At 52.4% G+C, this 27,572-nt stretch overlaps 1 protein-coding gene and 1 pseudogene across 4 annotated transcripts in view; one reads left to right on the top strand and one right to left on the bottom strand.

The window, feature by feature from the left end:
* AGAP1 (ArfGAP with GTPase domain, ankyrin repeat and PH domain 1) overlaps positions 1 to 27,572 on the bottom strand; it is a 413,559-nt gene that overhangs the window by 236,578 nt on the left and 149,409 nt on the right. For all 3 annotated transcript variants that reach the window (XM_079783223.1, XM_079783222.1, XM_079783221.1), the window contains exons 4-6: positions 20,584 to 20,669; positions 18,944 to 19,085; positions 16,896 to 17,030 (exon numbers count right to left, since the gene is read on the bottom strand). In XM_079783223.1, the coding sequence (XP_079639349.1) occupies positions 16,896 to 17,030; positions 18,944 to 19,085; positions 20,584 to 20,669 (363 nt within the window). The remainder of the gene's footprint in view (positions 1 to 16,895; positions 17,031 to 18,943; positions 19,086 to 20,583; positions 20,670 to 27,572) is intronic.
* Positions 10,361 to 12,780, top strand: LOC307105825 (ferritin light chain-like; annotated as a pseudogene). The gene has a single exon. The product of its transcript is annotated as a ferritin light chain-like (transcript).

Raw genomic sequence — 27,572 nt, 5'->3', positions numbered from 1 at the left:
GACTGGGAATCAAATCTGTGTTATTTCCATTTAAATGTTACATCTCTTAAACCTCAATCACTTTACTAGCAGCAACATTTAAGCGGTACTCTTGCAGGTTTTGATTTTGGAGTCAAGTTCCCATTAGCCTGCTTGTGCCAAAAATCCACGCTAATCCGGGGAGAATGACCGAAGGGATGGGAGGAAGCACTGGGTCCTGCGGACGCCGTCCTTTCTACAAACGGGAAGGAAGTGCCTTCGGGTCTGGGCGGGCTTCGCACTGTGACAGGCCTTGCTGTCCTGGGTGGACACGCTGTCATCTGCAGACCCGAGAGCACCCCAGGCCTCGGGCACGGTGGTGGGCGACGGGGCAGCTGCTGCTTCTGCTCCACGATTTCCTGGACGTAGGTTCCTAACCAGACGTGCGCCATATAGCGAGGGGAAAAGCAGTATCTAGAGAAGAGGTGCCCATCATTTGAAGTTTCTTTTTAAGACAATCCACAGCAGCTCCTGAATCGGCCATTTCACTGCAGGACGGCATGTCGGCGTGACAAGGCGGAGGAATTAGGAGCACCTAGGAGCCACTGCCTACCCATGCCGCCTGTTTCTAAGGAGTCTGGGGGGAAGGATGGAATGAACCGGCCATAAGTGAGAGACACTCATCTTCACACAGGAGGAATGTGACCAGAGACGTGAAACAAAACAAAACCACTTCCATGGACTGCGGTCATGTTTAAAGAGGGATTTAGTATGTTTAGGTGTGAGGACAGAGGGGTGCTCAGTTAACTAGTAAATAAACTACCCAGAGACCCACCGGTCGTCTCGGGGATTCTATCTGGGACCCCGTGAGGAGCGTGCACGGGGCCTCTAGCTGAGAGCCATGTCTAAAGAGTCGGTGTTATTATTTAAAAGCGTGAGAACTGACAGTGAGCCGATGTGCTTTCACAACACAGACGGAAAGGGGGCTATGAACGATTGTGCTGCCCTGGCCGGGTGGCTCGGTGGGTTGGAGCGTCGTCCCGGGCACCGAAAGGTTGCGGGTTTGATCCCTGGTCACAGTGCATATGGGAGGCAACGGATCGGTGTTTCTCTCAAACATTGGTATTTCTCTCTCTCCCTTCTTCACTCTAAAATCAAACATATCCTTGGGTGAGGTGAGAATTAAAAAACACATCGTGCTATTTCTCCTACATCAGATAAAACCTGAGAGGACAGGGCCATTTCACCACCTTCACTGCACAGGTGAGGAGCTAGAGGCCTGAAGGGCAGTGTGGCCTCCCTACGGGCAGTCAGACCAGTTCACAGCCCTGGGAGGCCAGTGGCCTGAGGGTGGCCCTGCCTGCCCGCTCAGGGCTGTCTCCAGCTGTGCCCTACGTGGGTATCGCCACCTCCGAGGCTTTCCATGGCCTTTATAACAGGTGGTTGTTTACTCTGAAACCCTCCAAGCTACATCCAGTCACCAGCACCCCTAGGAGGAGGTGATAAGGGGAAGGTGTCCCATTCCACAGCCGCTCAAACTGAGGAAGTGCGATGCTGGATCGTGTGTGAGAAGAAGCTGAGATGGGCCCGGAGTTCCCCAGGAGCCACGGCGTCTTGGTAACGAACTCAGCAACATCCGAGGTGATGCTTCGGTGTCTACTGGGTCCAGGAGCCCAGGGGCGAGTAGCTGCTGGGTAACAGCCGTCTTGGCGGAATCAAGCAGTAAGTGCGCCAGGAGGAACGGCAGTGTCCGGCGTCTGTCATTTCCAGGGGCTCGGCTTGTCATTAGCAAGCTTCGAAGAAGCCTCTGGGCTTTGGGGGTTCCGTTTCCTTCAACTACCTTCTGAATAGAACCGTTAAATAATTCCACCCGAGTTTCGGGTTTGTTTTGGAAACCTTGGATGATTCGGCTTTACTTTCATTGCACTTGTTTTTAAACAGGTAGAAAGGTTGAACAATAAAATACAAAATACAAGGGAGCTAAAGTGAGAAAGTGTTCTGACCCCAGAGGTATGCAAATATTTTTCTAATGGCCTACAAACTTTCCCGTTTCAGCTGCACTGATTTAACCATGTTGTTTCCTGTCCTGAGGCTAGCTGGGGCAGACACCCAGCTGTGAGGCTGAGGGGTGGATGAAGGCCAGTTTCCATTGCAGCTGGTCAGGCCACATGGCCCTGAGGGTAAACACCTCGATGGGCACTCCCGGGCTGTAGACAAGAACCCAGCCCAGAGCAAGCAGGCACTCAATAAATACCGGCTGAGGGTAACAGGGCCAATGCCGGTGTGACCACCGGATTCTCTCCACTGCATGGCAAAGCACCTAATGCTGAGCATAAAGCACATGTTGAGTCCATGACAGGGCTCTACATCCTGTTTGAGATGCCTGCCGAGGGAGGACAAGTGGAGGAAAGAGCCTCTGTCAAGGTCAAAAGGTGAGGGCAAGATGAGGACTAAATGTGGCCACTGGATTTAGACAAGGTGGGGGAAGGAGTGTATGGGAAGCAGGTTTTAGGAGCCTCCGAGGTTGCACAAGACGAAAGTAACCCAGATGCGAGACCAGTATTCTGGAACTGCTAAGACAGCCAGCAGCTTGCGCCCCCTCCACCAGCCCTGACCTTGCTGGGCATGAGCCCCTCCAGGCCGGGTCATTCCTCCCGAAGACAACACAGAGCTCCCAGCTCTCCACGTGCACCTGGTCGCCAAGGAACCCACGGTCACCCAGTCCACTGACCCAGGGCCTGCTTCCTCCTTGCCCACAGCCCTTACAAGCCTGAGGTCCCCCTGCCGGGGTCTGTGGCGGGTCCATGTGCTCCTGGTGGCACGGCCTGTCCAGGCGTGCCCGTGTGCAGCTGTAGTCTGAGCCCCATCTCCTCCTGCATCTCCACCTCAGGCACAGCGGGGGGACTGAGTTTCTCCCCGGGGTCTTCCTTGCCCCTTTCCATCTGTAGGAGCTTCCTGGGGCTGTTCCAACAAGTTCCCACAAATCTGGTGACTTGAAACACCAGAAACTTATTCTCTCCGTCCTTCAGGGCTTAATTCCACAATCTGTACCACGGGGCTGACATCAGCTGCGGGCAGGGCTGTGCCCTCTCCCGAGGCTTGAGGGAAGGTACATGTCCTGCTTCGCCCAGCATCTGTGGCAGCCGGCATTCCTTGGCTTGTGGCCACATCAATCCAATCATTCATCTCTTGTATCACTCTTTCTTCTGTGTGGTCAAATCTCTGCCCCTCTTACAAGGATCCATGTGGCTGCATCAGAGCCCACCGGAAGAGCATGAATTTAACATGTCTGCAAAGACCCTCTTTTCCCATGAAAGGTGATGTTTTGTTTCTGGGATGAGGATGTGCATGTCTCTGGAGGACCACTTTTCAGCCCCCCGAGCCCCTCAGGCCATGGCCCAGCTATCTCTAAGCTCTGCAGCTGTGACTTCGAGACTACCTTCCTAGCACTGACCGTAGCATCCTACCAAAGGCATTCCCCCCACATCCACCAGCTTCTCTAACTACTTTGAATAAAATTCTGAAAAGATTGAGTGTCTTAAAACCTGTCCTTCAGTTTAAGCTTCTACTAGTATTTAAGTCTCTTGGAAGTTTATATTTGGATAAGTTAACACGAGATTTGAGAGTGAATCTTTATAAAACCTGGCTTAGTTTTGGTAATTTGCTAGCAAAAACGGGGGTCTAAAAGAGCCTATCTGGTCCTCTGTAATGTTTTTCCAATGTAGGAACTTAAGGATGTCAATGCCTTCATTTCCCACAAGAAATCTATGCACCAAGGGGACAGACTCCAGACCTCTGTTCTTGTGCCCAAGTCTACCCGGAAGCCAATGATGGACACAGTTCACTGGTGATCAGGGATGCAGGGGAGTGGCCTGGCAGGCCAATGTCCCCGTGAGCACACACAGTGGGGAGACAAGCCACGACCCCCCCGCCCCCCCACACCGGGAACTCATCCTGCGCCACCTCCTCTTCTGTGCACTGGGTGCTCCGGGCAGGCCCAGGAACTGCAGAGCTGAGGGGGCCTGATCCCTACGATGCCGTGAGCAGGAGAGCACGCGTGCCTCCCGTTGGACCTCGGGAGACAGCTGCAGGATGAACCCAGGGCAGGGGGTCTCCAGGGTGGGCAAGTTCAGGCAGGCCGATGCCAGCTCAGAAGACTCATAAAAACACAGCTGTAGAGGAACTTAAAGAACAGTCACTATTCTGGGCCTTTAAAAAGAGGATTATTAAAAATGATATAGAGAGTCCCAGTTTTGCTTCAAAAGCACTGAAATTGACAAGATGGGCATACAGTAAAATGTTGACCACAAGAAGGTGGGAAGAACAGATGATTTTAATTGGCTTCTTTCTCATTTTTTGTAATTTTACAAACGGGTGTTATTTTAATTAGGATAAATGTTTGTTTATATGCAAAAACAGATAATATAATATACACGAATGTGTATTTTAACAGAATTGGCTGTTAGCTGCAACTGTGAAGAGAACTCCATGGAAAGAACGTGGGGGTACCTTGGCAGCGAGGGCACGGCCTCCGCCTCCCAGGGCAGGACTCACTCAGGTCCACGTTTGTGGACACTCTGTCCACCCTGGTCCAGTATCAACGCCACAGACCAAAGAGCACTGGCATTGAGCCTCAGCTCGCACCCCCACGCTCCCCCTGACCAGGTGAGCGCAGGCACACGGAGCTGTCCTTTAGCCTTTGCACTGGTTTTGTTCAACTCTTTCCCCTTACTTTTGCCATCACATTATAGCAATTAAGTTAATTATATATTACTAGAGGCCCAGTAAACAGGTAGGGTCCCTAGCAGCTGCCAGCTGCTGGCCGGGGCTTCCCTTCCTCCAGCCGCTGCGAACGCCACTGGCCGGGGCAGGGCTGGCCGGGGGGAGGGGCCGCGGGCGGTGGGACAGCGGGTCCCACCCCCTGGTCAAACTCATGGGCGAACTCCCAATCAAGGGGACAATTTGCATATTAGGCTTTTATTATATAGGATGTTGAAAGATCTTTGTATAACATTTTTTCAGGGGCTTCCTAATGGTTCTCATATCACACAGCAGTGTGAACTGGGACAGCTAACTGCTGGCATTTCTTTAACAACCACTCGGGGAAGAAGCTGCCAAGGAAAAGGGCGGGAGACAAGGTGGGGTGGCCTCCCCACAGTCACCCTCACGAGACCTACTGACCTACTGCTCTGGCCGGAACCACGAAAGACGTGTGCGAAGAGCCCAGAGGAGCGAAATGCCCAGGAAAAGGTCCAGTGTTAAGGCTTCTAATCGGATTCTGTGGAAATGTTCACTCACCGTGAAAACTAGCCTCTGTATTTCAGCAGCAGGCTTTTCTTCCTCCACAAAAAACCTCACTGTGAACCTCCGGTGAATGAAGACCCAGCTGTGGTCGTTGTCCCCAACCTCACGCAGACCCGCGCCCGCCCTCCGCAGGGGCTGCGGGCCCACCTGCAGGTGGCTCAATTCAGTGAAGTTTACGGAATCCAAGAGAAACATCTGGAACTTGGCCACTGCTCTCCCCACACAGGCTCTTTCAAAGTTCTCATTCTCGGGGGCTGGGGAACCTTGTTGGCACTCAAAGACCAGCCCGAGGAAGCTGCCCTCCAGGCAGACAGACCTCCCTGCTGATGAAATTGTCCCATTTGCACCTAACTCCCCTTCTTGCTCACAATATCCTGCCGCCTTTCCGGTGTTCTGAGGACTGAAAACGGGAGAACTCCCCAAATTGTATTTGCATACTCTGATAAAAGAAACAAGTTGTATAGAGTGGCCTGTGATTTGATGTTTCTCCTTTGAGGTACAAACATGTAATTAGTCCCCTTTTCCAAATAAAGAAATAGAAGATTTTCTGGTCTGAGATGCTACAATTTCTAAGGGAAACTAGCTAGTAGGAGAAAATCAAAGGTAAAAGCAAGAAATAAACAAATGAACCACAGCAGGGAGAAGCCCTCCACCTTAGGGGTAAAAAGAACAGAAGGAAAAACCCCTCTGGAAGCTAGGAGACGAGACCCCGGCTAATGTATGTGTATCAGAGGCTCCTGTCTGCACCAGGCCTCACCCACCCCGAGTTCACCGAGGGGCAGCTGCTAACTGTCGGGAGGCCCTGAACACCTCCAGGCCATGGTAAACCTGATCAGCTCCCTTCCCTCTGCCCTGGGGCAGTGTGACTCGTCAGTTATCTCCTGGTCTCTAACTACCAGAAGGCACCTGGGGGCCCCCACACAGGAAGGGGTACAGCTGGGCAGAGAGGCTGTGGCAATGCCTCCACCCAGACCCACGCAGCCACCCCACGCAGCCACCCCACGCAGCCCAGGTGTCGGCAGGAGGCCTGCGCCCGCCTGCCTTCGGAGCAAAGATGCAGACCGTGAAGTGAGGAGCCTGGGCTGTTGCTCAGGCCAGCAGGACTCTCGGTGGGTTCATTGAGAAGAGGACAGACTACATAATGAACCTGGTTATTATATTCCATTTTAAAAAAGCCTATCTTTTGCCAAATTTTCTGGGATTCTTCTGTAAAGTTACATGCAAAGCAAACAGGAGGAAGGGACTGGCAGTTAAACAGAATATGCCATTTCATCTCTTTTTATTGTGTTCTCTCCATTCCAATGAATGAAACTTCTTCACCTCTGCATTCATGTACTGCTGATCCAGGAACTTCACACGCTTTGTGGGCCGCATCTTATTACAGGTCTAAATGATCTCCTCAACCAGTGAGTTTTATTGTGTCTGTATTCCCCATAGTGACAGCAAAAGGAAAAAATATGCCAGTGAGAATCATCCTTATGCGCGCTTCCAGTGCCCCCTAGTGGCAGCTCACTAACTTACAAACTCAGGTACCTGAAAGCAAACAGATCTACTTCACACACAGGCTGTTACAGGAAGAGAACAGTCTGGGAAATGCGTTTTTATAAAACAGTCTTTTGGAAATAATTTTACATTGATTACAGGGTTGTATTTCACCCTCAAACCCTAAGTACTGAGGTGCCTTATATTTTATTAAAAATAATTGTGACTTAAAGGAGCACTTTCATTCACTATCAGGTTTTATTTTATTTTTTAATATATTTTTATTGATTTCAGAGAGGAAGGAGAGGGAGAGAGAGATAGAAACATCAATGATGAAAGAGAATCATTGATTGGCTGCCTCCTGCACGCCCCACACTGGGGTTCGAGCCCACAACCCAGGCATGTGCCCTGACCGGGAATCGAACCATGACCTTCTTGTTCATAGGTCAAAGCTCAACCATTGAGCCATGCTTTGAAATGAAAATATCAAGCAAGCATTACAAGAAATGCTAAAGGGACTGCTGTAATGAGAAAAAGAAACAGAGAGAAAAACCTAGGCATACAGAATTAAAATGGTAATAAATAATTACCTATCAATAATAACCCTAAATGTAAATGGATTAAATGTTCCAATCAAAAGGCATAGGGTAGCTGAATGGATACAAAAACATGACCCAACTATATGCTGTCTACAAGAGACCCACCTCAGAACAAAAGACGCACACAGGATGAGAGCAAAGGGATGGAAAAAACTTTTCCATGCACATGAAAAAGAAAAAAAAGTTGGAGTAGCAATACTCACATCCGACAAAATAGACTTCAAAATGAAGGTCATCACAGGAGACAACAAAGGTCACTACATAATACTAAAGGGATCGATCCAACAGGAGGATATAACCCTGGTAAACATATATGCACCCAATACAGGAGCACCTAGATATACAAAATGAAAACATCCAGGGTACAGGAGGCTACCAGACCCCCTGGAAGGCGCTGGGCAAGGACCGAATGCGGTGAGGCTGTGTCCCTCACCTGCCAGCGACCCCCCTCCCGAGGTGTACCCTGAAGACCAGCTTTAGGTAAAGAGCCATCCATAAAGCACTCTTCCTAAAACAAATAAATAAATAGGGGGAAAACATTCACTGTCTAGAAGACTGGGCCCAAAATTGTTATGTTCACTCAACGGAATGCAATGCAAAAATAAGCTATTACGTTGTAGAAACACTATCTGAAAAAGCAGGATGTAAAACATTACAGTGCCCAACAATCCATTTCTTAAAACACATGGGCGCACGCACATGGGCGCGCACACACGCTGGGCCTTAACAGTAACAGCCACTGGGCGGCTTTTATTTCCACATTTCATATCCTTTAACTCTTTTCTTTGGCAAATCTCACAAAATCCAACTTACTCATCTAAGTTTTTACAGTCTATTTTTCTTTTAGACAAACAAGTTTGCAAAACACTCTTCACAGTTTCCTTTTCCCTGATTCAGGGCTGATAAGTAAGGTTGTTAGTGTCGTGTGTGTGTGTGTGTGTGTGTGTGTGTGTGTGTGTGTGTGTGAATATCAGAGTCCGTGAGGTAAAGCTACTTTCCTCGCACCAAAGCCATCTCACAACTAGAAAGCCAGCCTCCTTGAGGGTTACTGTCCTGACCTCCCATCGACTGAGCTCCTGGTGCTGGCCCAGGAGGTAGGGGAACTTCCTCAACGAGTGAAGGTCACAGTCTGGCTATGTCCACATTCTATGAGGGGGGAACGTTATAAAATAAAGAGAAGACTCTGAAACCAACAGCAAGAGAGGATAACAACTTCTATCCTAGTTAAGTCATATTTTCACATTCTCTTGGTCGGAAACTCTGTGAAGGGTTAAACAGGTCAGAGAGTACACAGCCGTTTCATCATTTTAAAAACATTAGTGAGAGCACAATGCCGTGGCATTATGAGCAGATTATGAACAAAATAAAAGCCATTTGTATGCATTAATGACACGTGGAGCTAATTCACGCTGGCTAGCGTCGTTAGGAGGAGTCCTGGGGCCAAACACGGCGAGGAGGCCGCCGCGCAGGAAAGTGCTGAAATAACCATTTTCTATGTCATCAATAAAATTAATTCTCAGCCAAAGATAGGAGTCAACATGCAAATCGAAACCGAGGGCACGTACTAACAGTGTGCCTGATGACCTGGCGTCGGCAGTGTGGGCAGCGTGAGAGTTAACTCGGGCCCTCGGAGCCCAAGTAGCAGCATCGGGCGGTTTCCCGTAAGAGCAGCACAGCATGAAAACCCCCGACTCGGGGCAAGAAATGCCAGAATGCATCAAAGCTGCTATTAACAGCCTCTTCCTCCGCATTATGAAATAAGCGACTCCTGCTTGTCTCGTTGTCTGCAATAGCATCAATCTTTATCTAGCTGTTAGAAGACCTCTTCCTATGTCAATTCTGAAAGAATCTAAAGGCCTTCCCTTGCAACGGTTCCTTCCCCAGGATCACACACTAGTGAGCGATGATCCACTTTCACTGCGAGGCAGCAGCTGCAGGCTGTGGAACACAGACCACGGATCACGTAGGTGACCCCTTTACCTAAAGGGTGCACTTTGGATGGTAATTTTAAGCAGATCAACTGATATCCTGAGGAGGTAATTCGTCTTTGCACGTCCAGCCTCTGGGTCCACCGAGCAATTCAAAGGACAAGAAATAAAGTCTCAAAGGGGCAACGTCCGGACAAAGGCCTCCGACGAAGAAACAGGCTGGTTTCTTACTTGTGACAAATTAATGATACTGAAACCACCTGGATCACTGCAGGATCACCACCACAGACCAATTCCAACGTCAGTCCAGAAACGCCGCTGTGGTCGCCCCGTTCCCATTTCTGTTCCCGTTCCCGACGTGTTGCGTGTCTGAAAAGTCCGGGCACAGGTGAACGTGCCAGGTGCTCGGCACATTCGTAACACGTGTGTTTGCAGCTCCCCGACGGTAAGAATTTTTGAACTCAAACTAATTTTTTTTTAAATATATTTTATTGATTTTTTTACAGAGAGGAAGGGAGAGGGACAGAGGGTTAGAAACATTGATGAAAGAGAAACATCAATCAGCTGCCTCCTGCACGCCCCCTACTGGGGATGTGCCCGCAACCAAGGTACATGCCCTTGACCGGAATCGAACCTGGGACCCTTCAGTCCGCAGGCCGATGCTCTATCCATTGAGCCAAACCGGTTAGGGCTGAACTCAAACTAATTAAACAAAAAAATTAACTCAATAGTTTTTTGCCCCCCCCCTTTTTTTTTTAAACCCTCTGAAAATATGGCTTACTACACCAAAAGTTTATATTTTAGTTCTGGTATCAAGTCATTGTTTTAACCCCATTACAGGTCAAGCTTCTCAGGTCAAGAAATAAAGCGAATTGGGGAATGCATAGTAACAAGGGCACTGACATCCTGTTTTATAAACATCATCGCTATCAATCAGTCATGCTCTCTCCCACCCAAACACAACCCAGGGCTCCAGCACACACAGAAAGACCCGCCCGCGCCCACGCATCCTTCCTCAGGAAGCACGGACACCGACAGGCAGCGGCCCACCCGAGACGGAGCCCCGGCAGAGGGGCTCGCTGGCGGCAGCCTTAGGATCTAATTTCATGGGATTCGACCTTGTCAGAAGCCACCAGGCGACGGCCAGCGACACCGACACCGAGGTTACTGATGACAGCAGGGCCGACACCTGGCCGGGGTCACGACCGCCTTACGCACTCAACCAGTAAACTTCAGGGAACAGGACGAGTCTCCTTCCACCCCCCCAGCCCCGCCCCCAACGTTAGCAGCTCCACCCAGGTGCTAAGGGAGCCTCCGGTCAGTCTTGTTCTTAGAAAGCGCTGAAATATTAACCCCCTCAATGAAGTGTGATTTAAGCAGCTGAGCCTGTTACCCCGTCATTCCAACTGCCTGTCTGTGCGTGAGGTCCCACATGGTGACTTTTCAAGCACAGAGGCCGGAGCTGTGGACAGGGTGACGTGATGGGCACAGACAGACAGTGGTAGGAAAAGGACACGCTGGCCTGGCACCAGCGGTGTGATGTGACGTCAGGAAGAAAACGTCTCGGACAACATGTCTCCCAGCTGTACACCGGGCCTCCTGAGGACGCACCGGCTTCCATCAAAGCCCTTAAACTGCGATGTGAACACTAGTCATAATGACAAATGATAAAAACAATATGTAAGGCAGTGCGCTCGGCGGTCCCGCATCTGTCTCCTGCTTCAACAGTGTTTGGACAGAACAGACCCAGGGACGCCCGTTCTTCCAGCCTCGGCCACTCTCCTGCGTCTGACCAGTCACCACCTGCAGAACCACCTCCGGGACCAGCCAACACGCCGGTTTTTTTCTACCTTAACTCCTCATTGCCGAACAACCATGAGCTCCCAAACCCGTCAGAATTATTCCGAGGTGGAGGCTGCCGTCAGCTGCCTGGCCGGCCTGCCCCTGCGGGCCTCCCACACCTACCTCTCTCTGGGCTTCTATTTCCACCGTGAAGATGGGCTCTCGAGGGCGTGGACCACTTCTTCCGCGAGTTGGCGGAGAAGAAGCGCGAGGGCGCTGAGCATCTCTTAAAGGTGCAAAACCAGTGCAGTGGCCCCACTCTCTTCCAGGACGCGCCGAAGCCCCCCACGATGAGTGGGAGCCGCCCTGGCCTTGGAGAGGAACCCTTGTGGAGCTGCCGACCCTGGTTCCTACCCGCAGACCCTCATCTCTGTGACTTCCTGGAGAACCACTTCCTGGGTGAAGAGGTGAAACTCATCAAGAAGATGGGCCACACCTGACTCACCTCTGCAAGCAGCCGGCCCCCAGGCTGGGCTGGGCGAGTGTCTCTTCGAAAGGCTCACCCTCAAGCACGACTAGGAGCCTTTGCAGCCCAGAGGCCTTTGAGGGGCCCCTCTGCATCCCCTGGTGTCTGGCTTTTGCCTGAGCCTCTCCCTGAAACTGCTAGCCATTCTTTTAACCACCCTGAAGCCCTCTCCCATGCATGGGACCAAATGAAACTATAAAGCTTTTTGCAGCAAAAATAAAATAAAATAAAAAAATGTATAACAGACACCGGGCTCATTGGCTCACTTTTCAGCATATATTAAATGCCCAACGTACACACTTTTAAACATGAAAAATCTGATTTTTGGAAGCACTCCTTTGGGAAAAAATATATACATGCAAATATAAAAATAAATTGGCTCCAATCTAATCTCTAACACAATGAAGAGAAAAACAACACAAGAGCAAAAGCAAAAAACGAAACAGGCCACCCCAACACTTAAAATGAAGCCGGACCCAGGAGAGAATGGATGGGGTGACTGACAGACCCCCGACCAGCACAGACAAAAGGCGGCGGAGTCAGCAAGCAAGCAGCACGCGAGCGCGCGCGCGGCACAGGGAGACATCCCGGGAGACGGCTTCCACTTAACGATGGCTCACACACGCAATTAGCTGCACAAACTGGGCTCATCAGCACAGCCACCCCGTCCCGGACACTGTAATGAGGACCGAGAGCCGCAGACGGTGTGTGTGAAATGAGACGCTTTGTACATCAGGGTTTCAATCTGTGGAAGCAGAGGATGGAAAGCTAACTCAGGCTCCCGATGTACTGCATGACCTTGGACAAGTACTGCATGACCTTGGGCAAGTCTCAAAACCTCTCCTGGCTCAACCCCCAGCATGGGTGGTCCCTGCCCAGGTGAGCCGTCCCCAGGCGGCGGTGAATGGCTTCCCGAGAAAGTGCTTTCCAGAATGTTAACCGCAGCACGTGAAGAGCGGGGCGAAGGGCCTAGAACGGGAGGAGTGTCAGGGACGCCCACCCACCAGGACCACGCACACAGCATTAGCAATCGGCAGACAGGGCCCTTTAAATGCCACGGCCCAGCTTCCACCCCAGTGTACCTGAGACGGAAAGGTCTCCCATAGGAGATCGCCAGTCTATCCAGTTACCCCTGACACACAAGTGACTAAAACCTACAGTTTTGGGGAGAATTAAGGGGACACACAGTCATTTGTAATTTATGTAGATCTTGTCTTATACAGATCTTTTTTTTTTTAATCCTTACCTAAGGATATGTTTATTGATTTGAGAGAGAGAGAGAGAGAAACATCGATCGGCTGCCTCCTGTACATATCCCCACGGGTATTGAACCCTCAACTCAGGTATGTGCCCTGACTGGTAATCGAACCCACAGCCCTTTGATATACAGGACGACACTCCAACCAACCAAGCCACCAGGCCAGAGCAGCTTACTCCTATCTTGCTTGACCTGTTCTAACAGTTATTGTCAGAGCAAAATTTTGCATGTACTGTTTTCTTATTGTCCAATGAATACAAGCTCAGGCTCGGAAGGTCACAGATTAAAGCTTCAGTGGGGGGTTTGCCTTCGTTTAATAGGATGCTTTGACTTGGGATTTAACAAATGACTAGAATTTTAAAATATATTTACAAGAGTGTTAAATTCTGCATACAAAACAACTCACAATGGGATGCACAATAGAACAATCCACACATAAAATGAAACTGTTTGCAATTCAGATAAGTCTGTATTAGCTCCCTCTGGGAGAGGGAGGGAGGGAAGGAGGGAGGGGGCTTACAGTATCCTTGGTCAGAAATTTAACAAACTGTGCACCAACTGGCTGTGCTCATTCTGTATGAGAGGAAACCAGTCCTCCTTATCCAGGATCTTTATTAAACTATCACATGGAAGTCAGACACTATAGTTAAACATTTGGTAAAAAATACCCCCAGAACATAGGGGGACGACTGGGTATCTTCAATAAAATCTCAAAACAAACAAACAAAAATAGGGACTCTCCCTCCTCCTTAGAGAGAACGAGACGAGGACACCGTGACTGGTCACCACACTCACCGCATGCCCACTGTACGGTCACTCACGGCAGAGCAGGTTGTAAACACGGCACTGTCAGGTAACAGCATGTGAAAAGACTTAAATTCACAATTTTCAAAACCCAGCTTCAAGAACTAAAATCCCGCACGTTCCTTCATGAAGACCACGGCCAGAGTCCACCATCCTCCTCCCAGATGGAGCACGTGACGCGCCCAGGGGCCTGTGTACCACCTGCCCCCAGCCCAGCACTCCCCTCCCCAGCCAGGGGGCGATCTACAGTCCTGGGTGACTGTCCCAGGTTCTTCCCCTACGGGGCTTCCACGTCACCAAGGCAGGGCCCGACCATGCTTCCCATGTATCTCCATCCCTAAGCAGAGGCTGGAAGGCTGGCGCTCAAATTGGGAATGAATGAATGAATGAATGAATGAATGAACGAACGAACGAACAAACGAACCAACCTACTTCCCTGCCTCCTGACATGCCTCCTGCTAACAGAGGACCTCCCTCCTGAACCACCTCCCAGCAGCATTTGACCACCACACAAATGAAGCAAAGGAAACAGATGTTCTGTTCTCCTATTATTTCCACAATTTACTTTCTGTTTCAGGACACAGGAAGTCAAAGATTAAAGAGGCACAGAATCAAGTTCCTGGCCACTCAAAAAACAAACCCGGGTGGCCAGCCCACTGGGCTCTCCGCCTGCGGGGCGGCTGGGCTTGAATATGTACCGCCCCAGGCCTGTTTCCTTCTTCTATTGATAAGCTGAATGTTCCATAGGAACAATACATTTTTTCTTTATTTTCTCTTTCTGCAACGCAAACACATAAAGTGTGAATAAATAGAAGTAAGTGCCAGGGCATATGGGAGGCCAGACAGTCCAAGGAGAGATCCACGCACTCGGAGTCTGCAGGTGGACAGTAAGCCAGCGCACGGGCCTTCCCCCTGCCCAGGCCTCCCCTGCGGCGGCCGGGCCCGGATTCTGTCCACCAATGACTACACCAGTGATGGGCAACCTTTTGAGCTTGGTGTGTCAAACTTCGCCAAAAAACTGAGCATAACTCAGGTAGTGTGTCACTTTGAGGAAAAAACATTATTTCACAAATGTTTTATCCTCAGGAGCAGCAAATGTTTCATCCTCAGCATGCGGCCGCCTCAGCGGCCGCGTGTCATCAGAAATGGCTACGTGTGTCAGTGCTGACACGCGTGTCATAGGTTCGCCATCACTGAACTACACAGTTAAGGCTCTAGGCTCAGGGTCTCAAGACGGGATCCAATCCAGGTGGAGCACCTTGGGTCAAGCAACGTAACTTTTCTGAGCCTCGATGTCTAACTCTAAACTTTACAAGTTTTCTCCTTGAGGATGAAAATGGACAGTTCCTGTTAATGATGTGAAGTGCTGAGCGGATGGTCCCCACTCGGTTAGCAACTACTTCGACCACTAACAATTACAGAGTCCATGATCTAATTAAATATATATAGATATATATGTATGTACATGTGTACTATATAATTACGGTATGAAATGTGCTAAGTAACCTCAATTTTATTTTTTAAACTTATTGCTTGGCCGGCGTGGCTCAGTGGTTGAGCATTGATCTAGGAACCAAAAGTCATGGCTTGATTCCTGGTCAGGGCACATGCCCGGGTTATGGGCTCGATCCCCAGTGTGGGGTGTGCAGGAGGCAGCCGACCGATGATTCAGAGAGAAGTCTGTTGACAGAAGCAGGCAGCTGGCTGGATCTGGCCCTGGGGCCTAGTGGGGACCCTTCACTGACATTTCACCTGAACTTTCAGGGGGTGTGGGCTCCTCGATGTGAACAGTGACCCTGCCTGTCAGACCCTGAGGAAGCCCACGTGCCTCCGTGCCCAGTGCCTCCCAGGCTGGCTGGCGTCTCGGAGCCACCAGTGCAGTGCGGCCGTGCAGGTGCGGCCACAGGTTTTAATGGGGGGTTTGCCCCCACAGCGGCCCCTGGGAATGGCCTGAGGAGGGACTCGATCTTCGAAATTTAATAAAATGCTACCGAGTGGTATTCCTTCAATTTCATCTGAAAACTAATTTGGACATTGAAAAGAAAAGCATACATTCCCGGTTTGGGGGAAGTTACCACCAATTTTACTAATATTAGCAGGCCTCCGCCAGGGCTGGTGCAGAACAAGGCCTCTGTGACTCCGGGCGGCTCGGGCAGCCTCTGAAGACACCATATGCCTGGCTGCCCGCTCTGGCCCAGCCCCATGGCACCACAGGGAGGTGGGGCTGCCACCGAGGATTTAAACCAGAAGGGAGGGGACCCGGGATTTGTTTCCCAGGAGTCCCATCTGGAACGGGACAGATGGCCTGGCCGGTGTTGCTCAGTGGTTGAGCGTAGGTAGACCTATGAACCAGGAGGCCACGGTTCGATTCCCAGTCAAAGCACATGCCTGGGTTGTGGGTTCCATCTCCAGTAGGGGGCGTGCAGGAGGCAGCTGATCAATGACTCTCTCTCATCATTGATGTTTCTATCCCTCCCCCTTCCTCTCTCTGAAATCAGTATTAAAAAGAAGGGAAAAAAAAATAAGATACGGGACAGATGATGGGAACATCTTTCTCCCAGGTCTTCAACCATGGGTCAGCCACCTTACCCCCGACCTTCTAGAACCTCCAGGCTACAGACCACCCTTCCCTCCTGCCATCCGCCCCCTCTCCCACCTCACAAGTGCCTTACACTTATCTACGTGAGCGGTCACCCCCTCGGGAACGGCACGCTCCCTCCCGCAGGACAACGTCCTCTCTGGCCTATGGCTGTCCCTGAAGGCAGGAGTTCGACAATGAAACAAGTCACAGAGACAATTCCTAAACGTCATGCAGCCCCCACCCTGAGTCCGAGTGTGTGATTTTTTTTCCCTTTTTGCCCAAATTGGACTCATTTCTTTCAGCTTATTCTCCTCAAAGACTGACATGAACTACCTAAACCTTTTAGAGAGATGGGCTTGAATTAGGAATGTGAACCACGGTGCAGAAGAAACGGTCACGTGTAACTGTGAAAACCATGTGCACAAATAGCTCGAGAAGCGTTTCATCCCGAACACAGAGCGGCCCGTGATGTGACACAGGATCGGTTGCAGGATTGCTTCAGAGGGGTTTTGTCCCATCCTCCGAAGGTGCCACTTTGAGCAGCACAGAACTGGCATCATGGGAATGCAGAGCTCCGACTCGCCCCCGGTGCCCACACGTCAGAGGACCCTGCCCCGCGTGGACGCGGGCCTGCTGTGTGGGAAGCGGCGCTGGGTGCACGGCGGGCACTTACCGTCCTGAAAGACCCTCTCCACGTTCAGGCCGTACGTGGCGCACGTCTCGTAGTATGTGCACCGCTTCAGGTCGCTGGAGAGCTTCCGCGCCCGGGAGTCGTCGATGACCCGCGGGTTGGTGGAACTGATGGCATCTGGAACAGACAAATGCGGAAGGCGACACGGTGACCACACGCAGCTGCAATTCCTGCCACAACCTAAGACCACAGAGAAGCCAAGACCTGCGCCTCACCTGTAGGGACAGGATTCTTTTCCGAACCTGGAGTTTTCAGAACACAGTCTACCCGCACCCGCCCCTCCCCCCAATCATCATCTCACACTAGACTAGTCGTCACTCGCAGAAGTCTGTTTCAGGGGCTCCTGCTTCTGAAATGGAATAAAAGACTGCCCAGGAAGACCAGGAGATGGAGTAGGAGTTAAATGTGGCCCCCGAGGAAAAGAGCTTAAACAGGGAAAACCCCAGGGTTGCTGTCTGCAGGTGGCCTGCTGATGCACAAAGCACGTGCTGAAAGCATTCTGCACACCAGCAGGGCCCTCGGTGCCCACCCAGCATCGCGCTCGGAGCCTCCATGAGAGTCTGGTCCGGTTCCAGGCACAGGCGCCCCCGTTTACACAGCAGGCAAAACCCCACACGCCCACGGGGGTATCCAAGTCGGCTGGGGAGGGAGGCAGGAAGTAATAAAGATGAGTAATGAGACAAATGCAGGGCGTTGCTGCTGGGAGCCGAGCGAGACGGGGTGGGGTGAGGAGGTAAGGGAACTCCTTTTTGTCTTCCGAGATGTGCTGTCACTAACAGAAAGGGGCCTGGCCGCCCCGCCCTCAGCACTGCAGCGCAATGCTCTCCCGTTTCCGTTCATTTGTAACTGCATCTTTTTATAGCTCCCGCTTCTCCCTCAGACCAATTTAATCTGCAAGCCCTGAAAACGGACCAGCTTAGCAAACGTCACAATCACCTCATCCAGAAGTGAGCGTCCACATGCCCCAACTGTCCCAGAGAGAGGACTCGTTCTCCAGTCTCCTCCCATGCCGGCCGAGCCCCAGAGCAGCCCGGGTACCCTGAAAGAAGGAACTTAACTCATCTTCCTCCATCCCCCAACCTCCAGACCTGAGGGGTCCAGATGCTGGGGCTCAGACACTCCCCTCTGCTCCTGACACCGTAAACACTGATGTGTGAGGTAACACACCACTCACACAGAACCTTTGGCCTCACTGAAAGCTCACCCACCCCCTGTCCAGTGAGCCTCCAGCAAAAAGGCATGTAGGTCCTCAGCACGACCCCCTGAACTCAGGCAGCCGGTGAGGAGACGCTCACAGAGCCTGACTTTGCTCAGAAATACCCTGCGCAGGCTGCAGGAAGGGGCGCTTATTGGAAATGAATCACTTCGTCTTTAAGAAGCGTTAAGCAGGATCTGCTTTAGATGAGCTACTCACCCTAAAACATTAAGAATTGTCAAGCCATCAACTCAAATATGCCAATTCTGTACATAACAGACCAAGGACTTTTAACCGGCATGCCCTGTTTCCTGTTGACCACTAGAGGGCACTCTAGGCTAAAGAATCTCTCTCCTATTTGGTTTTAGGTTAAATCTTCCCCCTCTGAAGGTTTTACTTATTTGACCACCTACCATTTAAAAATATGCTTAAAAAACAAAACAAAACAAAAGAGCAGGGGTAAGGTGTGTTCTCCATGAAAGCTGTAAAAAGTGAGCCTTCAGCAGGAAATTATTTCTCCTTTAATCCACTTTGAAATTGCTCCACACCAAACAGAGCCCATGAATCCGCTCACTGCTCCACTGCTGAAATCCTTATTGTTTTAAATGTGTGTTTTTTATTATAGAGAGAGGGAGCGGGAGAGAGAGAAACATCGGTTGGCTGCCTCCTGCATGCCCCTACTGGGGATCAAACCCACAACCTGGGCATGTGCCTTGACCGGGAACCGAAACTGTGACCTTTTGGTACATGGGACGATGCTCAACCAACTGAGTCACAGCGGCCAGGGCCACTGCCCCAAAGCTTTAACCACGACCTGCGCGCTGACACCACTCACCCTGGGTTCCCACCAGCACCAGCGGGATCTCGCTCGTGCTCCGGTAGCTGGCCATCCGACTGTAATAGTGGTAAACCGTCTGGAAGCTGATTTCATCCTCCAAGCTGAAGACAAATATGACAGCGTCCACCCACATGGCAAACTAGGGAGAGAAGAAGGGGAGGAGGCAGAGGAGTTGAGTGAGGAGACGTAGGGGAAGGAAGGGCTGGGTCTGCACCGTGTCATCTTCAAATAATAAATATAAAACTAAGTGAGAACAAGACCTTAGGAACATAGAATTCTGAGATGGGCCTGAGGAGACCCCAGGACTGGACAGAGTCACCCCCCTCCCTTCTCTACCTTGAGAACATTTCCCTTTCCCTGTGTGGAAGGGGTAGGGCCGGCAGCTTCCGCACGGCAGGAGCACCTCAGTGCCTCAAGTCCCCGGGACCAGCTCACCCCCAAGACATAAGCCGCCACTGTCTGGACCTCCCAGCAGAGGAAGTGCAGATCAGCCCCATTCTCTCCAGGTGCGTCCTGACCGCCCAGCACCAGCAGGTGGCGCTGTTCCAGGACACCCCATAGCTTCCCCCACCAACTACCAACTACCAACAGGAGAGCGTGTGCACACCACCCTCAGGTGCCGCTAGTGGCCACAGCCTCGGGAGTCCATTCACGACGCCGTGGTCAGCGGGCAGACAATGTAAACGCCATGAAACCATGGAAAGGAACCCGGGCTCACACAGCCTAGGGATGGGAGCCAGAGAACAGTTTTCCCCCTTGAATACTCACGTACACACTGCCCCATTTTGTACAAAACTCTGGCCATAACTTTGCAAGGCTCCATCGTGACATCCCCCAAAGTAGGAACCTTTAGGGTCAGCTTCTAGGCTAAGGTTTCTGAAGGAAGCGTGACCTCATTTGAGGACTGGTCCCTGGGGAAACCGAGTGGACACATTCTCGTGGCCAGAGGCGAAGACGGAGACCTCCGGGGTCCCGGTCCTCCCCACCCCGGTGCTGGCGCCCTCAGCAGGCAGACCACCGGGGGCTGTGCCCTATCACCGCGTCCGGCCTCGGGCGGTATCTCGGGGCATCGGACGGTAATGCCCGGGCAGCTTCCCCGGGCACCTGGAGAGCCAGAGCTGACCCAGACGGGCACGCCCCCCCAGTCACCAGATTCAGCTCACAGCCTGTGCTCAGCTCATAAAGTGTGTAAGTAAAACGCTACACTGGACAGGAATAAGTGGGAGAAAGAGGTGCTGCACACACGGGCTTTCTCATTTCTGTGACGCCCAGCGTTCAGGGAACTTCCCGCCCGCACCCAGGTTGCCAGGGGACTGACTCGGGTGGAGGTGGCGGGGAACACAGACATTTCCGGAAGTCAAACAACTGCGCCGGCAGGTCGGCGCACAGTGTGCTGCTTTTCCTTCCTTCCTAGCAACACGGAGAGTGACCACTGGCTGCACAGCCTGAGCCCCCCTCTGGGATTCGATCTGAAGGAAGAGCAGAGTGAGTGCCTTAGAGATGAGAAGACCCTCCATCGCAGAAGACATTCTCCTGGGCCTCTCTGTCCCCTTTTCCTGAGCTCGCTGGACAGATTTCTCAGTCCAGTTCCCAGAAACAGGTGTAGGGCTGGTGGGCCGCTGGCGTGTAATACTCACCTGTGCCTCGGGGGGGCCCCCTTCATCTCTAATCAGCAGCAGATAGCTCTGTCCGTCAACAACAATCTCTTTCTTGAATCTGCCACCTGCCACACACACAAAACACCTCGTTATGCAAGAAAGACAGAGCGCGCAGAGGGCAGACAGACGTGGGCTTCGCTTGTGGAAAAATACACTCTAGGCTGCCGCCCTGGAGGCAACTCAGAGCCTTTAGGAGTGGGTTTCGGATCTGCCTCCGGCAACCACCGGGTTTTGAACGAACTGAACTCGGATTTACGTGTTTGTCGTAAAGAACCCGCGTTCGTTTCTGTTGGAATGCACAGCCGTGCGTGCCAGGCCAGGAGACTCGTGGCTGAGGAGGGTGGAATTTAAGGGCAGGCTTTGTGCGTAAATCCAGGGATTCTCGCTCGCTGGGGACACTGGTGCCGAGTTCAGAAGAGAGCACTAAAATTGTCCTGCGCGTGTTCAGTTTGCCAAACAAGCGAATCTGTGAGGCCTCCCGGGCGCCTCGTGTACAACACGCTGACAAATTTGAGGGCTGAGGACCTGTATTCTCCTCAAGAGAAACCCAGTTCTTGGTGGGAACACAGAACATCATGGGGATGGTGCTTCCGCAGCCACAGGTCACAGGGGAGGGGTGCCGACTACTACACACGGTTAGACAGCAACTACTGATGGCGGCTCCGCACGCAGACAGCAGAGCAGCGGCGACAGAGGGTTAGGGCCACGCGGGTTAGTGAGGAGCCTCCAGGAACCCCTGCTGGACGCGGGGGGGGGGGGGGCACACAGAGGAGGCCAGGGCTGTCCCTAACATCTGGGCCCCTCGAACGCCCAGGTGGGGGGCACGCCACGGCCACCAGCATCTCCCAGCACCACCCCGGGCTGGGTTGCCAGGCGCCCTCCTGGACAGCGGGAGAGACCGCCACTCTGGGTCCCTGGTCCCTCGGCACCTCCAAAGACAATCCACCTTCTGAGACTTTGAGCAAGTCCGCTCCAGGTGACCCTCGCAGGTTCTGGATTCTGTTTCTGAGCGAGGAACCCATCGGTCCTGCTCCAGGTGCAGCTCCTTCCAGAAACTGCATCGCAGCCCCAGGTAACCGCACGCCGGAGAGCCAGCTGGCCGGCCCTCCCACCGACCCAGAGCCTGCGCGCCGGGTCCTCTGCCGCCTGGAGCCACGTTCCACTCCGCCAGTGGCCCAACGGGGGTTCTTCCAGCCCAGGGCCCGGGGTCTGTGGGGGCTGGGCCACTCCAGCACCCGAGAGGCAGGCGGAACTGCTGTTCTGCGCCAGCACACACGCATCCAGTCCCACACACCTCGGGGGCTCCGCGTGACCGGGAAAACACACTTGCTTTACTGGGGTCAGTCTGCTCAACAAGAAAAACCGAAGACAACTTCCAACATTCAGAGGAAGCACAGGACCTCAGGCTGCGCTCCTTCACTGTCACGGACAAGGGCAGTCTGCGCGGAGGAGCCGGAATGAGGCACTCTGAGGGCTGGAGCAGACTGTCCGCACCTGGATGCAGACCAGCACCTGCGCTGCCAGCTGCAGGAGGGTCTGCAATGACCTACCCCACCCCCCCCAAATCGCGGCTCCTCGAGGGGAAGGGAGATAGCATGCCCTCCTGGCTAGGCTGTTGTGACTACAGAATGAGCTAGGAAGCACCTGGCACAGGACAGAAGCCCCCACCCCACACCCCCGCCCCCACACCCTGGCGCCACGGCCACGAGACCCTGACGCTGGACCAGCTCTGCACGGACCCTGGTGCCGCCCACTCCCAGCTCCTGGGCTTCTGGCCTCCAGGACTGAGAGGATACACTTACTAGCATGTTTCAGCGCCCCCAGCCGGCGGTACTTGGTCACAGCAGCCCCGGGAAACTATATATCCTCCGATTGATTACAAGTTTCTGCTCTCCCTCTATGCACTCACCCAGGACGCTCTCTCTCGCTTCCTCTCTTTCTCCTCTCCCTCTGTCTCTCCCTTTCTCTCCCCTTGTGCTTGCTATGGTCTCTGGCTTTGCAACCTTCAGCCAAGAACTTCAGACCTAATTTTCCTCGCCTCTCTAAGGAGAGGTCATTCTTTTTGATATCCGCAAGGCCCCTTCCAATTCTAAAAGCACCTCTTTACCACCCTCCCCTCAAGATACAGCGTTATCTTTTCAATATTTTACACTCACAAACATCAGCCACTTGCAACTGGCTTGTATAATTATTTCAGGTATTATATGTGCATCAAAAAAAATTAAAATGAAATACTCATATGCATTTGCCATGAACCCCAAAGTGCAGTAATCAGGTAAAACTCAGCCGGGAGCTTCAGCACCCAGGGGTGAGGAAGTAAGAATGTGACCAGGAAAAGCTATGACTGTGACAGGTGAGACTGCAGCCGGCTCACCTCAACGTGGCAGCTGGGCGCTGGAGCAACATGGTCTCACCGGAGAGGGAGAGAATTTAAAATGCGTTTTCTGCAGCCAACCTCCGAGCCACAGAGGGAAGGCCTCAGGGGGACGTGGGCGGGCGCCAGGCGGTCCTCCGCAGGCAGGGCCACCAAGGCCGGCGTTGTAAACTCAAGCCCTGCGTCTCACCGGCCGACCGATCACTTTCCACCAGCGCTTTAGAGGGCACCACGCGACTCAACACCCAGTTTTGTTTTTAAGGTAGAGCTGACACCTGCCTGTTTTATAACCCAAATTCCAGTTGCCTTCCTGCAGGCTCTTGCACCCAACTTTGTATTCCCAGCATATAGGCACAGCCTGGCCCAGGGCCCACCCTATGATGTTACATTATGGTGTTCCACCTGCTCTGACGGCCACTACCATTACCTAACACTAAGTGCCGTCGGGGGTCATTGCATGTTAGAAAGTGTCCCCCTGATCTCCGCTCCAGCAGACGTCGACACGTCTGGCTCACACACCTGCGTGCAGGTGCGCAGGGAGGGAGGGAGGGAGGCAGCGGCAAGCGTAGGGCCCTGTCCCGGTGATGACGCCTTGATGAGAAGGGACAAGGGAGGCCCCTTTCACTTAGATCTATTCCTGCCAAAGGCGTGGTGAGGTCACCGGAGGCAAGCAGGCAGAGGAAAGTGCTGGACAGAACCGTCTGGGCTGCATCGCCCTGAGCTGCACCGGACAGCGGAAGCCACTCGCTCACCTCCCTGAGAACAGAGTGCGCCCTTGTCTGACCTCCACCTCACGCTCAATGTGTTGCATTTCTGTTTCATCCAAAGGCAAGTTGTCGGGGTTCCCAGACAACTGCCCTGGTCACCGTGGATGCCCTTGAGCTCGCCTTTGACGTGAGCCTGGTCTTCATTTCTTCCCCACATGGGTGAGAGGTGAAACCGAACACACTACCAAGAAGGGGGCTGCGGACACACGTGTGTTGTGACCAGCACACAGGAAGGATAGAAACATGTTTTAGAAAGACTTAAATTAAGGGTGTCCCTTATAATCTGCCGTAACCAATTACCCTGAAAGTTCCAAGGTTACTGTCCCGATTCCTGGCCTCTGCCCTGGGAGCCAGCGTGGAGTCTGGGAGGCTGGAGTGAAGGGAACGGCTGGGTCCCCAGCCCCCGGAGCTCACAGGAGACGGCAGAGCTGCACGGAGCCCTGTCTGAAAGGCGTCTGCACAGAGGCATCGGCGCCCCATCTGTGTTGTCATTCTGCTTTGGGGGGAAGGAGCAGACGGAATTTTCCTATTCCAAAGAGGGGGAAAGCTTAGAGTAAACACTGCCACAGATGTTTGACATTTCTGCTTCTATCGTTTTGGCTAATTGGACCGAAAGCTATTAACGTATCATTAACGTTCTGCAAGCAGCAGAGACGGACGTGGTAACAGCGAGCCTTCGCTAGTTTGCATTTCTTCCCCGTCACCCGGGGCGCCATCACCACCCAGATCTCCCGGGCAGACCACGCAGACCCGTGGGACGCGGGCCGAGGTCCCCGGGCCCCTCGCAGCCCGGAAGGGCAGGCCCACACGCGCTGCCGCCGGCCTGCCTGCCCGCCTGCCCGCCTCTCCTGTGCTTTCTGCACAGCACAGCCCGGGCTGCGGAGCCACAGCCTGCCCGTGGCCGCCCAGCGCCCAGAGGGGGACCTGGAGAACAGGCCCGTCTTTTCCTTCCTCCACTCACAGCCCAGCAGGGGGCTGGCTGCCTCCAGCTCCAAGCTCACCCTGGGCTTAGGGAAGTATAAAGAAACTCACCCGCCTGTCACTTTATTGCACTTTTTTCAACCATTCAACTTTACTTTTCCATGCAAAAACAAAAATTTGCGTTGTGTTTCAAACTCTAGTACTGTTTACCTTTTCCATAAAAAATGGGAGGAGCATTCTCCTAGCGTCTGATCAGATGTGGTCAACCAGCCGCGATCCTTCCCTCAGGTGCACACAGGCCTTGGGTCACCGGCTCCGGTACCGGGTCTCCTACCTCACAGGTTCGATTCCCGTCCACGAAAACATTTTCAACATTTGCCTAAAATGTTCTTCTTCCTGACTCGGCCCCATGGTGAAATAGAAAGAATGCCTGCAAAATGTATTGCTTCCTAATTGTTTCAGACAAGTGGAGAGGGGTACATTGAAAAGAACCAAGAATCTCTTTCATTTCTAAGAGAATATTAAAAAATCTTAATTACAAATGCGCCAGAAATTTTTTAAAATTAATTTTACTCTTTCAGCTTTGACAAATATACTGAAGTCGGTAACTTATGAACATGGAGATTCTGGAGACAGTTTGTATGGTGACATTTAAGAGAAATGTTGGGCCACATGTTATTTTTACCCTGGGGAAAATTTTATTGGTAACATTTTAGTTTATAAAATTTAACTGAATCAGATTTCATTTCCTCTGCCAATTTTTTTTTTTAACTTACATTGATTTTTTTTTAAGTGACTCCATAAGCTACACTAACAGGAGGGATCGAATGTGTGGTGACTGCTATGTGCCGGTGGTGACGTGGGGACTTCCTGAGCAGGCCAGGGTCTCCGAGGACTTCATGAACCCCCATCTAAGCAAAATAAAAAAGGAGATGGGGAAGAAAGAAAAAACCCGAAAGGAAGAAATGGCACCATCCACCAAGAACAGGGGTGTGGCTTCCCAACAGAAGCCAGCCAACACTGGCCTAAGAGAGGAAGAGCCCAGAGCTGGTGGACAGGCGCCTAGTCTCACAGCCACACGGACCCCTGGCGTGGAGGAAAGAAACTAACACAGGGAGGGCACACGGAGGCATTTTACACTGTAACTCAGGAAAGCAACACCCAGCCCCAGGTGTGAGGCCCAAGCACTCCCCAGCAGGTGATTGACGGCTGGCAAACGGGAATGTGGGCAGAGTGGCCCATCCCTTCTCAGGTGCACTCCCCGTGAGGGGCATCTCCTCCAGCCCCTCCTCCTGCACAGGAAACCAGATGGCGGGGAGCTCCCCACGCCCCACGTCTGACGGGGACTGAGGGAGAGAAACCATCCCTTCCCGGCAGCCACCTGAGATGCCGGTGGCCCCGGGGCGTGTGAGTGATGAGCGGTGCCTGTGTCCCTGAGCAGAGCCGAGCCGAGATGGCATCCGTCTCAGCAGAGGCCTGGGCTGACGCCCGAGGAGGAGGAAGCTGAAGAAATGGGAGGACATCATGCACAGAGCTAAGGAGGGAAGGGGGGGGGGGGAGGAGGGGCGGGAGGGAGCAAGCAGAATAGCCAATGGAGAAGAAAACAAAGCCCAAAAAGCAGAAGGAAACCCTTAGAGTGGAGTGCTCCCTCCCGAACTCCCCTTAAGGACGGGCATTCAGAAAGGCAAGGACTCCAGGGATGAGAGTTTGAAACCACAGGAGATGAAATGGAAAACTCTAGAACTGAGGAGGAAACTGAGGGTCCTTATGACTTTGATTCAATTTGGCTTTGAATCCTAGCTATGGAAATTCTCTCAACCCCTCAGAGACCTAGCCCCCCACCCTGATACCCAGCAACCGCCGAGGCAGCAGAAGACAGCACCAGACCTGACTAAGGTCCCAGGTCAGGCCCTCCGCAGGCTAACGACCAAACCTTCACCTGAGTTCCGTTCCAGCTCCTGAGCCCTCAGGTGGAACGACCCTCTGGCTACTTTCCCACAAAACCAGACAGAGGGACCTGGGAGCAGACCTCAGAGTGTCCTCAGACCTGAAGAAATGACTCATCACCCGCTCACCTCCCACGATCAGCTCCCAGCACCCCTGGACCCCTCGCCCTGGAGCCTGGTGCCTTTGCCCACAGAATCCGTCCCCTACGCGCCATCGGAGCCTGGGCTTTGGCGCATCAGCTTCCACTCTCCTGGGAGGCACTGTTCACGATAAAACGGCCAAGGTTTCTCCGCTGCGGTTCTCCATGTCTCTCCCGTGTTTGGCTCGGCAGCACCGATGGCTGGGCCCTTTCTGCTCCACAAGGACCAAAACCACTTTGCAAAGAAGAAATAAAATGTGGAAAAGGAACAGAGGAGACACTGCTATAAACTGAGTTTCCCACACGGAGAAATGGCTTGAAATAAACACAGTGAGATTAAAAAGACAGAAATAAAGTATTTAGAGAGCAGTTAATTCACAGGAAGACAGAAAAAGTCCCTCGCAAAAGGATACATGGTATTTCTGCCAACAAATCCCCAACAAAAGAACTGAAAGACTCCTCAGAGAGAAAATAAAATGCATTTTCCTAAAAGGCAGAAAGATCTGAATCTGCCGATCACAACGCCGTTCCAGGGAAAAGCCACAGGCCCAATGTCGCTTTAGCGAGGAGGAGGCGACGCCCTGGTGACAGACTGCAATGCCGCGGCCCAGGGGCACTTTCTCTCCCAGCCGCGCTCGGCTTCAGAGCCGTGTCCGAGGAGCGCGTCCCCACAGGACTCGGGGATTTTGAAAATAGATGCAGAAGTGTTTCTGAACCTGTATCGCAGTAACGCCCAGCGTACCCTGGCAAGTGTGTTACACACTCACTGAGAGACGAGCACGTGGGATGTGGCTGAGTCGGGTACACGCTGTGGAAACCA

The sequence above is a fragment of the Cnephaeus nilssonii genome (assembly GCF_951640355.1).
Source record: "Cnephaeus nilssonii genome assembly, chromosome: 10".
Classification (NCBI taxonomy): Eukaryota; Metazoa; Chordata; class Mammalia; order Chiroptera; family Vespertilionidae; genus Cnephaeus; species Cnephaeus nilssonii.
This window is presented reverse-complemented; position numbering and strand designations above follow the sequence as displayed.